Below are 16,315 nucleotides of genomic sequence, written 5' to 3' on the forward strand. Positions count from 1 at the left end.
GACATACTTTGAACATGTTCAGTAACTCTTATCTTTTATTGTTCAAAGATATTCCTTAATAACTCAAGGAGATCCCGGACCGAAATAAGTTGAGAATCTTTTAATTAAGGTTGTTAATTCTATATGCTTTTAATTACCAGCAATTAAAATGCATATCTCTGGAAAATAAAAATTGGTAATGTGCATTTACTAATTGGAGATTTTCTAGTAGGATTTCAGTTAATATTGGACAGAGCATTTCTAGGAATTATGGGAACCGAATTTGGAAATATATTGCATATCTTGAGAATATTTTCAGTTTTGAAAATTCCTTGGTGTCCAAACTTCCTTGGTCTATAAAACCCCAAGTTTGCATTTCGAGCAAACTATTCTATGAGCCAGCAAAACTACCTTGTTGTGTTGTTACTGGTGAAGCCGTCTATTCGGAGAGGAAAGTACCCTAATTAGGCGAAATCTCTTACGACCGCTCGTTTAAAGACTTTTGTGGGATCAAGAAGATCTACGAGTACCGTTGGTGGGAAACTTGATAATTGTAGTATTATTAGTTTTTCGATTTGATTTGATTGACTAACGGTTGTTGAACTTTGATTGCACCTAGTTTGTTTATTCTTGAGAATATTCTCTTTTGATATAAGATTCACTCAAACTAGATCCAAGTGTCGACGGGATCTTTAGAACTGTTTGTAGATCTAAAGACGTATTGTGATAATCCATTGTTAACAGACTTCGTCCTGTGTGTGATTGATCACAAGAGATTCGAGTTGTGGTGTGCAGGTGGTTATTGAAGATTTAAAAAGATTTGAAGACGAAAAAGATTTCTGATTTGGGTTCATAATCTTTGGTGTGCACAAAACTTGATCCACCGGGATCCAACTATAACCGGTTTATCTTTGATAGATTTGATTGATTAGTTGTGTAGATCGGCATCAGTATTTAGCATCTTGATAAGATCATATTATTGATTGCATAATCTAAACTCTGCTACTTTGGTAGTTGTTGGATAGATTGATCTAAACCCGACAAAGGAGTTTATTGGATTAAACATAAGATCCTTTGTCTAACTCATATCACTGAGATTGAATAGAGTTGTTACCGAACAAATTTGTTGTTCCTTTACTGTTTGGAATACGAACCAAAGGAATTGTTCCAGTGCGTGCACTTATTGAATGTCGGAAGCGCAGGGATATTGAAGAAACTAGGTGAACTATAGGTTTAGTTGTTTGGTCTCAACTATACGAAGTTAGGTGGATTTTGTATAGCGGCTTAATTCTGAGAGTATTCAATTCTGGACTAGGTCCCCAGGTTTTTCTGCATTCGCGGTTTCCTCGTTAACAAAATCTTGTTGTGTCATTTACTTTTGTTTTCCGCAATTATAATTGTTGCTATTATAATTTAAATTAAATTACACAAACGTTAACTCCGTATTACTTGATAGTGATCCTATAGAGTTTGGTTAAGTCCGAACCTATTATCAAGTAATCACACTTTGATTGTCGTATTGTCTCGATCTTGTATCCATAGACGATCACACAAAGTGTGAATACCAATCCGTTGTATTGTCTCGACTTAGTCCATAGATAATCACTTTCGGTAAGAGGACTTATAGGTGGAAAAGTTTAAGATTGTGGTATATTTGGGTACCCTCGTCTGTTCATACTATTTTTGGTTTCAACATGCAATTTTTACTTCATAATTTATATACACGCAAAACAAGAAGAAAGCAATCAACATGTTAAACAAATCAATCAATCAGTTCAAAAAGTATTTTAGTTCTTGATCGTTTTTAATGAATTAAGGTTTATCTCACAAACCCAGCCCAGTTCTAAACTAATCTATTTCATTAACTAGAACTGGCTATTCCTATTGTCGCCCATGTAAGATCTAATGGTGAGCTCTGATACCAACATTGTAGCGCCCCCAAAGCTAGCAGCTGACTAATCCAAGAGATTAACTAAATAAAGAGACACTAAGAGCAACCACAACGTTGTTCTCAAAACCCATATTTGGCAACAAAAGAAAGCGCACTGTTGGTTGCCAAAAGTTATATTTGTTGCCAAAATCCTATATTGTCAAATGAAGTTTCTATATATGAGAACTATTTTTTGGAAATTCTCAAATATAGCATCACGCTTATTGTTAAACGCAGATTTAAACTACGTTGGTGGATAGGATTTTCTGCACCACTGCACCGTACAACAAAATTTTCAAATAAAAAGTCATATATGGGATAGCAATTTGGGAATATAGAACCTCAACACTAATGTTGCTCTAAGGATCTAAATCATATACTTAAGCGTTCAATTAAGAAATCTGCTGCAAAACTTGAACCAAAAACTAGCGCCGCTATATATATATATATACAAGAACTCCTCTCAAATGTTACATATACAATAGTCATTTGGTTTACAAAAAGAATATACAACGTAATAAACATAGCCGAAATTAACCAACTAACGGACTCAACTCCTTGAAGCTTCCGCGGCGCAACTTTGATCTGTCTCTGAAACTGAAAGTGAGAATGAGTGAGCACGTCATCCCTAAGAGGGTGCCAATAGAAATAACATTTAACTTTCAAGTAATCACTGGAATGATTTTGGAAAATAATACATGTTTTCCCTGAACATTAAAAGACAACCAATTCATATAAATAAACAATCATATATATGGAACTAACTCCTTCTTCGAACAATTTAAATATTGTTGTCAACCTGTTCCACACCAAATAGGTAATATTGTGGTATCTCGCTCTAGCCATAACATAAAAGCTGAAAGTAAGTAGGTATAAATGAAGGAGTGTATCATATATACCACAGATGAAAATTCTTATTTCCCACAACATTCACAAAGACGAACAAAACATGACAGATCATTTCCAAGGAATGGAAAGATTAAAATAACTAACAAACTATCGAAATTCAAATTAAATAATGCATGGAATGCACAATCAGACAATGCATGAATTTGTTAAACATAAACTTTTGTAAAAGAAACAACAATGGTTACAAAAGTGTTAATGTAAATTCCCACCTCTTTTGATGACAAGCCACGCCTACCTCAAGATCCACGATCCATTGGTTCATCCTTTGAATCGATCGTTATTAAATAGACTAATTATTAATCATACAAGCACTCTAAGAGTTTATCCAAAAGGCTCACACAAGGTTCATAGCATAATTTCATACAAGTCTCTGGTTATAGGCTAAGTGAACTATCTAATGGTTCTAAGCCCATTTATGGTTCTTACACTTCTTTCAATCTCTACTTAATATCTAAAAGGCTTACTAATTCAATTGGGTTGTTTCTATAGTACATTAAATAAATCTAATGAATAACCACAACTTTGTAAAAGAAACCAAACGCTAACTCGGACCATAAGTGGTCCAAATCATCAAACTAGTAAAACTGGCCCTGGTTTTATCCTTTTATGATCAGGTTTTACGAGAAAAGAATGACCAGTCTTTAAGTTGAACCACTTTTTTAGTTACAACTTTGTACACCAACTTTTTTGTTTAAGTTTCTGCATTGTTCGGGTAGATGGCCTGACTTTTGTGATAATCGACCATCATGCATTTCTTTTTTTACATATGATTTCTTTCTAGAAATAGAAAAACAAAACATATAAAATTGACAATTATAATTTTCTTTTGGGAATCTTTAGTTGAACCACTTTTTTTGGGTGTTCTTCTATATACCCCCGTAAATACTAACTATACCCCTTTATCTATATACCCTCAACATTTATCTATCTACCCCATCAAATTCAAAAAATAATTATACCCCCGAATAACAAATCAGAGATAAAAACACAAACCCATCTTTATTACAGAGTTTTTGTTCTTCTTCCTTCTCTTTGTAAAAGTCTCGAACTTTAAATTTTCTTTTGGAATTTGTTCACTTCCTCTACACAAAACAGTGGAATGTCTGAAGTTAATGTTAGCTCGCAAAAAATCTTAATCTTGGTTTTTTAGTTCTCTTCTTTGGGAATAAAAATTTTCGTCTGGTCAATTTCTTGTTACTGTATCAATAGTGATGGATGAGGAGAATTAAAATGAATAGTTTGTAGAGGTTATCAATAAAACAATCATGATTCATGAACTCATGATCATTGATATTAATTTTATGTTATACTTTATTTAGCCTAATTTGAAAACTTATTGTTTTGTACAACATACCTTTTTCGTTTGATAAAATGCCTTAAAGATTTTCTTTGCAATCGATTGTAATTTAAGGATTCTAAAGAGATTTTGATTTGTGGGTTTTGTTTAAACATGATTTGATAAAATGCCTTACGGTTCATCTTAATATGATTCAATCCCCGGACCTTCCAAATGAGATTCTAACGATTCCATAGTTGATTTACCTAGCTAGGGTTTTCTATGTTCTTCCATAAGATATAATATTTTTAGTATATAATCTCACAATTAATCTCACAGTCAAAATAATGTTCTATATTTGGAAGAAAGATTTTGCATATTTAGAAATATAATTTTACATCTATATATATGGTTGTATAATAAATTTTTGAAAGGGGGTATCAATCTCAAAATTTTGGATAATTTCATGATTTTCATGTTAACCAAATTAAAACTACCATAACTAACTAATGGGGGTACCGTTAGTATTTTATGGGGTATTTTAAAAAAACGCCCTTTTTTATGATATTTAGATTGAAGATTACTCTCACCTTAATTAGCAATTATCATTCTTGGGGGAGACGGTACCTTTATTAGTTAGTGGAAATTATTGAATTTTTCTCCCGTCTATGTGAGACACCATTTAAGAGGATATTAACCTTAGGAAGAACTACTTTAATGGTCAAGAGGGAAGGCAGGCTGTGAGGGCTTCTGATTTTTCAATGGGCCAGTTTAGATTTTTGGTTTCACTTTCTATTGGTCCATGACCACTAGAATTACCGGTAAATGGGATTTATAATTCTTGACAACAACTTATATAAGAATGTTGTATCTGTCTTCATGTTATTCTGGTTAATATTATCCCTCATTCACTCACAAAATTTGTTATTCCTTCAAATAATAATGGCTATTGTAAAAGCTTTCAGAATGGCATTTCTGTTTTTCTTTTGAAATTTGTGGTATCTCCATGAAATTGAGCAGTATTCTTCTATTTTTTGATATGTACGTCTTTCCCGACAGTAATTGTGAGAGTTCTCGATGACATAACATAACGGGATAATTAGAGTTTAGTACTGACACTAGACTTTGGTCTAACATTTGTCCAACGTTAGGCCTTGGTATCCGGACTAGACGTTGACCCGAATTGACCGTTTATAGTCAGACTTAATTAATTTTATAAAACTAAAATACTGAGTTTATAATTGTATCCTGAGAAGAGACTACAATCCAACGGCTCAAATAAAATTATTAATCCGACGACAATGATCAAACATTCATTAACCTAATTCCCTGCACACATTTATCAACCCTAATACAGACCGTAATGTATCAATGGGAAACTAAATCAAACAATTTAATCATATTTCATACTTTAACCTAAAACCATGATACCAATTTCTTAATTTTCTTTCTTCTTCCATGATTTGTTTGAAGAACACAACAACCACCATTAACAAAAAAAAAAAAAAAAATCAGAATAAGGAAAACTGCATTAGTCTTACTGCTGCTACCAATTTATCTTCCACCTCACTATTTCCATCAAGCTAATGGATCGATTATTTTCTTATTTCCCGACAACAAATTCTTAATTTTCTAAATCAAACCAAAACCCCAATTTTTGAATCAACCAAAACCCCAATTTTAAGAATCAAATCAAACCCCAATTTTCGAATCGTGCAACCATCAGTTCAACGAGATTAGTTCTATCTTTATTCACTGTTATATTCTTCTCAAGCTCAGGCCACTGCACCGATCACCGCCTGCATCAGCTCGACAGCCTCAGATCGAGAAGAACAAAGAAGAACATGTAGAACTGCTGGTAGAAGAATCAGATCGAGAATCAAATTGAAACCAAGGAACGAGAAGATGGTGATCAAATGGCTGATTTTCATGGGTTTTGGGTGAAGATTGAAAGTGGAGAGATGGATCTGAGTTGATCGTTAATGCTTTGTTGTGATGCAGATGCAGATTTGAGATGGGTTTACTTGAATTTTTTACTGAAAGCTGGTGTTTGAGAGAGATTTGATGCGAGAAACGGCATGGAAGTGAGGGTTCAAAACTGATATTGATGGAATTATCTAGAGTTTTGATTGAGAAACTGTCTTGGGTTTTTGTTGTTAACTGTTCGAACTGGTAGTGTTTCTCGAGGTGGAGTGAGTGGTGATGGGAAGAAAGAGATAAAGAAAGTAAGAAGGTGGTTCTGAATTCTGATGCATAGGTGGTGGGAAGAAAGAGAAACGGAGTAAGTAGTGGTGGTTGGAATTATAATGTAAATGTAGAAATGAAGGGCAAATGGTCGTGTAAATGTTAGGAAGTTAAGGTCATAGTAGTAAATTTTGTGTTAGTATTTCTGTTTTATCTTTCATTTTATTTTACTTAATTATTATTTTAACTATTTTTTAACGGAAATTAATATTTAACCAAGTTAATTCTGGTCAATGTCCAGTCCAGGTATCAAAGCCTAACGTTGGACAAATGTTAGACCAAAGCCTAGTATTGGTCAAAACATGAGTACTAAACTCCAATTATCCCTAACATAACTGCATTAGCAAGTGTGTTTTTGTTTGGTACTGTCGTGCCCTTGGAGCCTTTGTGATTAGATAAATACATACTAACCCAATTTAATTAAGTGATTTATTAAAACAATAATGGTCCGATCAGAACCAAAAACAACAACAGCTAAAGAACATGGTTAGAATTAACCCTTTTTAGAAAATACAGCAGCAAGGAATCTACAGAGTACCGTCAAACAAAAATGGCATGCTGGATCTATGATTTTTGTTGGATGAAGCCTTAATCGGTGTTAAGAAAAGGCAGAGATAATTATTTATCTTGAAAATCAGATCGCTAGATAAGGGTTTCATTAACAAGATTTCTTAATTTCCAACACTTTAAACAATATCTAATTTGTGAATTTGGTTCCAATTGTCAATCTACTAAATGATAATTGGTGTTTCCATCATACGTTGCAGTCGTTAGTTGGGTTTCGTTCTGGGACGGGTGAGGGGAAAAGTGTCGCCTCACCAAATGGGTCAACTCACATTTCCTTGATTACATCTTCTTTGATGGGAAGCACTTCATATGCATTTCACTAATTAGATTTGGCTATCTATCTTATATTAATAATATTATGTTTTTCTTAAGTGTCTCTAATATCAGATATCAACACAACTATATAATATGATTTTTTAATTTAACTACAAGAAGTTGGAGCTTGAAATAGTTGTTGAGTAGGTCATTTGATTCTTAACGCAAGTATATAATTTCTGAAGGAAGATATATCAATGCATTTCCTTGATTACATCTTTATTAATGGGAGACACTTCATATGCTTTGTTCAATTTGGAGCTTACAATCTATTTTATATTAATATCGTGATTTTTTTTAGTGTCTCTAATATCCGATATTGATACAAATATAACGAGTGTGATTTTTCATTCAACTACAAGAAGTTAGATCTTGAAAGGGCATTTAAATTGGGCGCTTGATTCTTAACGCAAATATATAATTTATGAAGAAGGATATATCAATGCATTTCCTTGATTATATCTTCTTTGACAGGAAGCACTTCATATGTTTTTCACTATTTGGAGTTGACAATCTATTTTATATTAATGGATTTTTTTTAATGTGTCGAATGTCAAATTCGCTACCAATATAATGAGTGTGATTTTCATTTAATTACAAGAAGTTGGATCCGGGAAGAGTAGTTTAGCTGGCCTCTTAATTCCGAATGCAAATATATGATTCCATAAGAATGATATATCAACGCATTCCTTGATTACATCTTCTTTGACGGGAAGCACTTCATACGCTTTCTATTATTCAAAATTATAATCTATTTTATTTTAACAGCGTGTTTCTTTTACTATCTCTAATGTCGTATATCAATACAACTATATAGTGTGTGTGTGTGATTTTACATTTAATTACAAGAAGTTGGAGCCTAGAATAACAATTGGATTTTCCATTTGATTCTTAGCGCAAATATATGATTTCAGAAGAAAGATATATATATATATACGAATTTTCTTGAGGGAGAAGCACTTCATATATTTTGTACTATTTAGAGTTGGCAATTTATTTTATATTAATAACTTTTTTTTAATGTCTCTAATGTCAGATATTGGTACCAATATAGTGAGTGTGATTTTCGTTTAACTACAAGAAGTTGGAGCCTGGAAGAGAAGTTTAGTTAACCTTTTGATTATGAACGAAAATGTGTGATTTCTGAAGAAGGATATATCACGCATTTCCTTGATTACATCTTCTTTCATGGGAAGCGCTTCAAATTCTTAGCACCATTCAAAGTTGACAACCTATCTTATATTAATACCGTGTTTCTTTTTTTAATATCTCCAATGACATATATCAATAGAACTATATAGTGTGTGTGATTTACATTTAACTACAATAAGTTGGAGCCTAGAAGAGAAGTTGAATTGGCTGTTTGATTCTTAACGCAAGTATATTATTTATGAAGAAAGATATATCAGTACATTTCCTTAATTACATCTTGTTTGACGGGAAGCGCTTCAAATGCTTTGCATTATTCATAGTTGACAATAAATCTTATATTAATATCGTGTTCTTTAAGTATCTCCAATGTCAGATATCAATAAAACTATGTGATTTTATATTTAACTACAAGACCTTGGAGCCCAGAAGAGCAGTTGAATTGGTCATTTGATTCTTAATGCAAGTATATGATTTCTGAAGAAAGATATATCAATGTGTTTTATTGATTACATCTTCTTCGACGGGAAACACTTCATATGTGTTGCACTATATAAAGTTTGCAATTGATTTTATATTAATATCATGAGTTTTTTAGTGTCTTCAATATCCGGTATTGATACCAATACGGTGACTGCTATTTTTCATTTAACTACAAGAAGTTGGAGCCTGAAAGATCAGCTGAATTGGCCGCTCGACTCTTAACGCAAATATATGCTTTATGAAGAAAGAGATATCAGTGCATTACGTCTTCTTTGACGGAAATAACTTTGTATGCTTTGCACTATTTAAATTTGGCAATCTATTTTATATCAATATCGTGTTTTTTTATATTTTTCTAATATCAGATATTGATGCAACTACATCGAGTGTGATTTTTAATTTAACCACCAATAATCCTGTTGTTGACAATGTCATAAACTACATACTGATTTTAAAAGTTCGTATAATTTTTGAAAAATATTTCTTCTTTTTTGTTTTTTGAAGAGAATTTCTTAATCTCCAAGCTCAAATAATATGTAATCGTTGGTATCAGTTGCAATAATAATTGATATTTTCATTAAACACTGCAGCTGTTAATTGGGATCCTTTTGGGACGGGTGTGGGACTTCGCCCCACCTCACCAATGGTAGTCAATTTTCATTGTACCCGGTGCGTGGCACGGGTTACTAGTTAACAGCCAAACACGCGGAAGTTCGAACAGTTTTCTAGATTTTGGGTGGAAATCAGGGGTGACTACAAGAAAAAAGAAAAGGGGGTTTTGAGTTTTCACCCCCTAAACAAATTAGTAATGTAGCTTTGCCCCCTAAATTATTAATACTGATAACTTACCCCCTAAATACTAATTTCTGCCAAAAATGTCCTTACTCCTTGCATGTACGATCCACTTGTGTATAGTTAACCGTGATTTATCAGTTCTACCCTCAGGTGGTCGCATTTCCATGATACAGCATTATGGTTGTACCAAGGGGCCGAAATGGAACCAACCATTATCAGTACTCGTAGCCAATGCATCTCATCTCATCATGATGGCCTAATGCGAAAGTGAATGACGATCTTGAATAGAGTAATTAAATGTATCACATGGGAACCTAATCATTTGAATGCGTTATAAAAATGATATAGGAAAGCTGTCATGTCCCTTGTTATACAAAGGCACCCATGCTATAAGGGCACCTAGGTGCAGTTAGTAATTAGTCATTGAGTGTGTGTTTGACACACGTGATGGGACATTTCCCTAATAAGTTAGAGTTTGTATTCCTCTTTCAGTTCAGTGAATAGAATTGTTGAGTTTGTTCTTCTGCCTCTTTGAGGTTTTATCTTCATTTCTACAGTGTAGATCTTGTAGGATTGAGCTTGATTATTCGTTTGTAGTGTAGATCACTACAAAAGCCAATTGAATACATAATTAAGAAGTTTCAGTACATACACTAACAAACGTGATCAATCAATTAGTTTGATGACAATGCTTCAGAATTGTGTTATAGGTAATCATTTCTTGTGAAGAAAAACAATTCTAAGTATATCGGGTGCGATGGGTACCAGACTTGACACTTGCGATCATGCATTGGGTATATCCAAACAATCAAACTTAATTCGACTATTCTATATCCAAAATTCTTGAGGAACATCTATGAAAAGTATTTGTCTAAGAAATTAACAAACAAAAATTAACTGAATTGAAAAATGATATTGAATCAGAATGGAAAGAAATCAAAAGATTTCATATATATATCTTCGTCTCTTCTAAACATACATCAGATCGATACAACTCTTTGAGTACCATCTTGAGTGACGTTTCTTATAAACAAATCCTCCAAGTACAACAAGAAGTATACCAATAAATACACCAATCACTATTCATGCCTTATTTCTTAAAGTAGAAGATGACGATGAACCAGAAGACTTCCTTCCTATATGTCCACTGCAATAACCAATATCACTTTCTGACTACGCTGACGCTGGTGAAGATGAATAATAGGGTAGTTTTTAGAGGATCTATGTTATGAGCATACGGTGGAGATGTTAAAATTGTCAATGGAGAAGACGTTGACGAGACTGAACTTTTGAGTTGAAGAGTTGAAAACCCTAACATCACATGTCCAGCACGAGATGGTAAAACGGGTAAATCACGGTTAAGTATACACAAGCGGATCGTACATGCACGGCGTAAGGACATTTTCGGCAGAAATTAGCACTTAGGGGTAAGTTCAAAGTATTACAGGGGGTTAGTCCTCGAGTGATTTCGGGGGAGTTGAGTGTATTTTAAATCTCAGGGATTTTGAGAGAGTGTAGGGAGTTTGAGAGAGTTTTGTGTTTTTGAGTTCAGGGAGTTTGGGGGAGTGTAGGGAGTTTGAGAGAGTTTATTAGAGGGAGTTTGGGGGAGTTTGAGAGAGTTCACTCCTAACTCATTCTCTTTTAAGAAACAATAAACCCTTATTTGCAAATAACATTGATCTTTAATCAAAAGAAAAAAATAAATGAAAATTATCATATCTCTGTATCAATAGTATGTTATTTTGTGCAACGAGATAATTTTTTTCCCCTTCAATTTAACGGTCTCCATACAATTCTAACTCCCTTTGTTCACGAACATCCACTAGTGTCTTTCTTCTTCTAAGTGTAGCTTCTACCAACAATTCCAATAATTTCTCAGTCTCTCGAGTTTTCCATTATTTGTAATTCGTAGTCACTTCCGTTTCCGGTTCCGTATTCTTATTCTTCATAACATTCTTTTTCTTCTTGTTGTTTTCAACAGGTTGGCTGGATTTTTCCATTCTATGGTGTGACATGTTAGCTACATTAGTACTTAGACTAATACTAAAACTTAACAAAGCAAGGATAGTAATAACACCAAACAGTCTAATGTAAACATGATAAAAAAATGTGATACTAGATTACACAGTACTAACACGCAGAGCTACTTAGCCAAATTGTTAATCAAAGAAAATCCATTAGCAACTCCTTGCAACAAAAGCACCGTATGAGTTGGCTAAAACACGCCAATACGGAATGAAGTACGCCACTGTATTGAACTTTGGCATATAGAATAGAAGAGAAGTATGTGTCTAAATAAGAGGACTTAACAAGTGATAGTGATTCTCAATGACACCCATGCAAAGTAGCAAGCCAATTAATGCATGATGACATAACAAATTATGAAGATAGCTGTAAAGGAATTCTGTTTCACCGAAACACAGTTTCAGATTTGTCCAATCTTTGCAGTACTAATACTTACCTGATCCTCTTGAAATTTTTGCGGTACCCTTATAACTCAGTATTCCACAACACACTCAAAAATCATAGCATTCCAACGGTTCATTAAAAAGATGCATTACTCAGAACCCGACTACTTTCAATACGTGCATACAGAATTCAGTTCCGGATTTCTCACACTTTGGTGTACCTAAAGTGATCAGAACTTCATGAAATTTCTACAGTAGGAAACCTTCATATATACAAATATCATACTAAAATTTCAGCTTTGTCCGATAAGCGGAGAATGAGATAAATAGGAATCAGTCCCCTATTCGGGATTTAAACTCAGCAGACCATAGTCGTATATTGTGCAAGCTTTGCAGTAGCAAACGTGACCTGATCCGCGTGAAAATTTTACTGTACTTCTATAACAAAATAAACTACGACATACTCAAATTTCATCATATTCCAACGGTTGAATTTAAAGATATCATTATAATCAAATCATGCAATTTCTTACCAAGATCTTTTGAACCACAAATTAGGGTTTTGACAGAGAGAGAGTACCCACACAAAAAAAACTATACACACAATCAAAATAAACAATCATGGAGATCAAAGATATGAAAAACAATCAAAATAGTACACAAATCAAACTATTATAAACAATCATGGAGATCAAAGAAGAAAAAAAACATATCTGGAAAAAAACGTTTCATCTTCTTTCTCCTATGGTTTTCTACGCACCAAACTCCTTCCCAAATCTCTACTCTTTTGAGAGATTTGTTGTGAGACCAAAATACACTAAAAACTCCTTCGAACTCCCCAAAGCAACCAACTCCCTAGTATTGTAGGGTTTTATGACTAACAGGGAGTTCAAGAGCTTTTTTTAAACTCCCCAACGACTAACAGGTGTTTTCTAGAGAGTTTAGGAGACTCCTCTAAACTCCCCCACGACTAACGGAGATTTGGAGAGATTCCCTCAAACTCCCTCAGAACTAACAGGAGAAAACCTAAATACATTAAAATCTCTCGAACTCTCCCACAACTAACCCCTGTTAACTAGTTAGCTAGTTAGGGGGAAGCTACATTACTAATTTATTTAGGGGGAGAACTCAAAAACCCCAAAAGAAAAAGCCATTTCTTTTCTTCCTCTTCCTATCCCTGTCCTCTCTTTACAGCACACAAAAACTCAAAATTAGGGTTTTGGGTTAGGAAATTTGAGCCCTGAAGATAACTAAAAATGGATGATTATACGAGGGAAATGATGGATCTCAAGACCCTTGTCACTCGAACTTTAGAAAAGAAAGGTGTCTTAGCCAAGATCAGGGTAAGAATCACCTTCATTCTTTACATTTTCAATTCCATTTTTCTAGTTGTGTAGTTCTCAATGTTTGTTCAGGAAATGTACGTTGGATTTTTACCTTTATTAAGTGGGATTTCTGTACTTTTGAGCTAGGGTTTTTATAATTCAAGAAAGAAAGTCTGATCTTGATGGCTAGGTGCTGAAATTCTTAGGTTTAAAATGTACTTTGGGAGAATTTTCACCGAGTAAAAAGAGTGAAAAAACGTGGGCTTCCAATGTTTAGGAAAGTAATTTAAATTTAGTTGGGGGAGTGTAAATTAGGTAGTGTAGTTTAGTACGATCAGCAACATAATATGATGTGTTGTTATGCAAACTTGGCTTGTTGTTAGCTAACATCCACATATGACGTTTATAGCTAAACACCAATCTGTGATTCGTTGGTTGACAGATATATGTTTTGCTTCAAGTATTTTCTTATTTTATGTATATTTCTCTACATTGTTCGAACTTTATGTTAGGCCGAGCTAAGGGCTAGCGTATTTGAGGCCATCGAGGAAGAAGATAAGGTAACTGAAAATGATGATGGTGTACCTCCTGCATTACTTGGTAGCTGTAATGAACGTGCAAAGCAACTTCATGCTTCTCCTTCAGGTAACGCCTCTGATTAGTTGTTTTTCTGAAAATATCTTTTTGCCACTTATATCCTGAATCGATGGCAAACTTTTCTTGAATGGTGATAAGAATTCGGCATGCATTCAAATACATAACTTCTCGTGTACGTAAGTATTTCATTGCTTTAGCACAATGCGTGCAGGGAGGCTACTTACCGCACTAATAGCTGAATACTTGGATTGGGCACAATTGAACCACAGCCTTAAAGTTTATCTGCCTGAGTGCAATTTGGTAATCATGTAATGATGTAATTTAAAATAATGTAAATGTTGGTTGATTTCTGTAAATCCATTGGTTGGAATATTTGCTTAAATTTCTTTTTTGTTAATGGGTTTTGTGTTCAGGAAAAAGATTTCTGGAAAGCTGAGTTGAGGGATTTTTGTAGTAAGTATGGGTATGATCTTAACAGGAATCGAGAAAGCCCTTTGCTTTTGGATGTACTTGGAGGGTTTCTGAAGTTTGAGGTTTGGTTTCAATTCTTTGCAAGTCTAACAAGATTACAGTATATTCGTACCTGACGTTTGATTAGGATGATGAATATGGTGTTTAATAATGTGGTAACTCTACTTGATAGAAGAATTGTTTAGGGATGACTAATTGCTTCTGATTTTATGCTTTCACAGGAATATTCTCAAGCAAGGGGTTCTGGAAGAAGATCAATGACTCCTGACTCTGAGTCCTTATCCAATTTGGATCCAAGGAATGTCCGACGAACCTCATCATCTTCATCATCTGTTTCTGGAGGCTTACCTTCATTAGAAAGGTACCTTGATTGCCACTCCTAATATATTATGAATAAATTCATCATCTCTTAGGAATGTATTGTAAATAATGAAATGATTAAGTTCTCTTTCTCGAGTTCTATTATTAACTAATGTGTCTTTGTTTGCCACTTCCGTTGGATGCATCTCATTTTGTGGATACGCAGGATGTTTCCTGCATCCCATATGCCGGGTAAGATGAAATTTCTTATCTAATTTTTGTTCTTACGGTCATAGCTGGTTACTGGAAATTTATTTTTCTTTGGGTTTTCCGTGTTTCAGATAGGAGAGGAGGTTCTTCCATGCCTGGTAATAGGAAAGATGAGTATAATTGGAGATACGACAGCGACGAAATGTCGGAGGATGTAATTCGAGCATCACACGCCTTGGAAAACATCCAGTTGGATAGAAAAGCACAAAATCTTTCGACATCTTGGCGGTACGCGTGTTCAGCTAATGTTTTGTAATGATCCTTTTGTTAAAAAGCTATACCAGAAAACATTTATCATCTCCATTTCTCTCTAAGAATATTGCATTGGTGTCTTTTGTTTCAGGCATGGAGGGGATGAGACGTCGGAGGATGATAGCAAGTCTGACCGCATCTAGTTTAAACTTTTGGGTCCCAGCTTGTACTGTAATCTTGAATTCTGTAACTAAAAACTTGTTTATTTAGATTTTCTTTCAGTGTCTCCAATCCATTTGTGTGACTTTGCTTTTGCTCTGGACTTGCTCCTCTTCGGATTTGCAGCTTAAAATTGCAGCTCGAGTTTTTCATTTTTTGAATTTTTAGAGTAATTTAAGTTGAAACTAACATAACATAAAAGAATCCATGCGATGGTCGAATTCCTTAAAGAAACTATCTTTAAATTGACGAAACTACCCTTATCTCTCTCCCCCAAGATCCGAATCTTCTTTTCTATCTATTAATTAAAAGAAAGGATTATATGCAGAAGTAGGCCTGGTCTGAACCCTCATTTTCATTTCTAGACCACTTTTTTTATTTCTTGCAAAACTAGGCAAGTTAAACGGATTCCATCCACTTTAACCATCTCGGTCAATTTATCGCGTTGACTTGTCAATATCTCGCCAAAATATCATATAGGGAGATCTCATACATGTGGTAAGATTACTGAAATGTTCTTCACACGTGTGTGTCAGTCACACTAGATAAGATGTCCACGTGTTGCTATCTGAGAGCCTAATCTAACTAAGATGACATCTCGAGGATTAATTGAACGGCCATGATAGCGACGACATGAGTATCTGAAACCAGTCGAGATAAACTCGATCTCATTCATTCTTCTTCTTATCTTCTTCTTCTTTGTTTCCTTCTCCTTCCGTTTTCTTTCTTCTGCAATATTTCTAGAGATAAATTCTTAGGTTTATTGAGTTGCTGATAGATGATGGGGTTGAGGAATTGAATAACAAGAGGGTGATTGTCCAATAGATGATGGGGTTGAGGAATTGAAGAAATTAGGGTTTACTAGAGAAGTCAGGGAAGGTGGAAT

At 34.2% G+C, this 16,315-nt stretch overlaps 1 protein-coding gene across 1 annotated transcript; it reads left to right on the forward strand.

Moving 5' to 3' along the window:
• The first annotated feature begins 13,179 nt into the window (after positions 1-13,179).
• LOC113313514 (protein TONNEAU 1b-like) lies at positions 13,180-15,590 on the forward strand. Its single transcript, XM_026562299.1, has 8 exons — positions 13,180-13,398; positions 13,893-14,025; positions 14,189-14,277; positions 14,391-14,510; positions 14,670-14,809; positions 14,975-15,000; positions 15,090-15,246; positions 15,362-15,590. Exons 1-8 carry the CDS (start codon positions 13,312-13,314, stop codon positions 15,411-15,413), a joined length of 804 nt encoding a protein of 267 aa, XP_026418084.1. The 5' UTR covers positions 13,180-13,311; the 3' UTR covers positions 15,414-15,590.
• The last annotated feature ends 725 nt before the right edge of the window (positions 15,591-16,315 follow it).

This window comes from Papaver somniferum, chromosome 9, assembly GCF_003573695.1.
Source record: "Papaver somniferum cultivar HN1 chromosome 9, ASM357369v1, whole genome shotgun sequence".
NCBI lineage: Eukaryota > Viridiplantae > Streptophyta > Magnoliopsida > Ranunculales > Papaveraceae > Papaver > Papaver somniferum.

Excerpts from the sequence above, each read along its gene's own strand:
- LOC113313514 (XM_026562299.1), top strand. The coding sequence starts at position 13,312 with ATGGATGATTATACGAGGGAAATGATGGATCTCAAGACCCTTGTCACT. Across the intron at positions 14,026-14,188 it reads ACTTCATGCTTCTCCTTCAG|GGAGGCTACTTACCGCACTA; the intron begins GTAACGCCTCTG and ends CAATGCGTGCAG. Across the intron at positions 14,511-14,669 it reads GAGGGTTTCTGAAGTTTGAG|GAATATTCTCAAGCAAGGGG; the intron begins GTTTGGTTTCAA and ends ATGCTTTCACAG.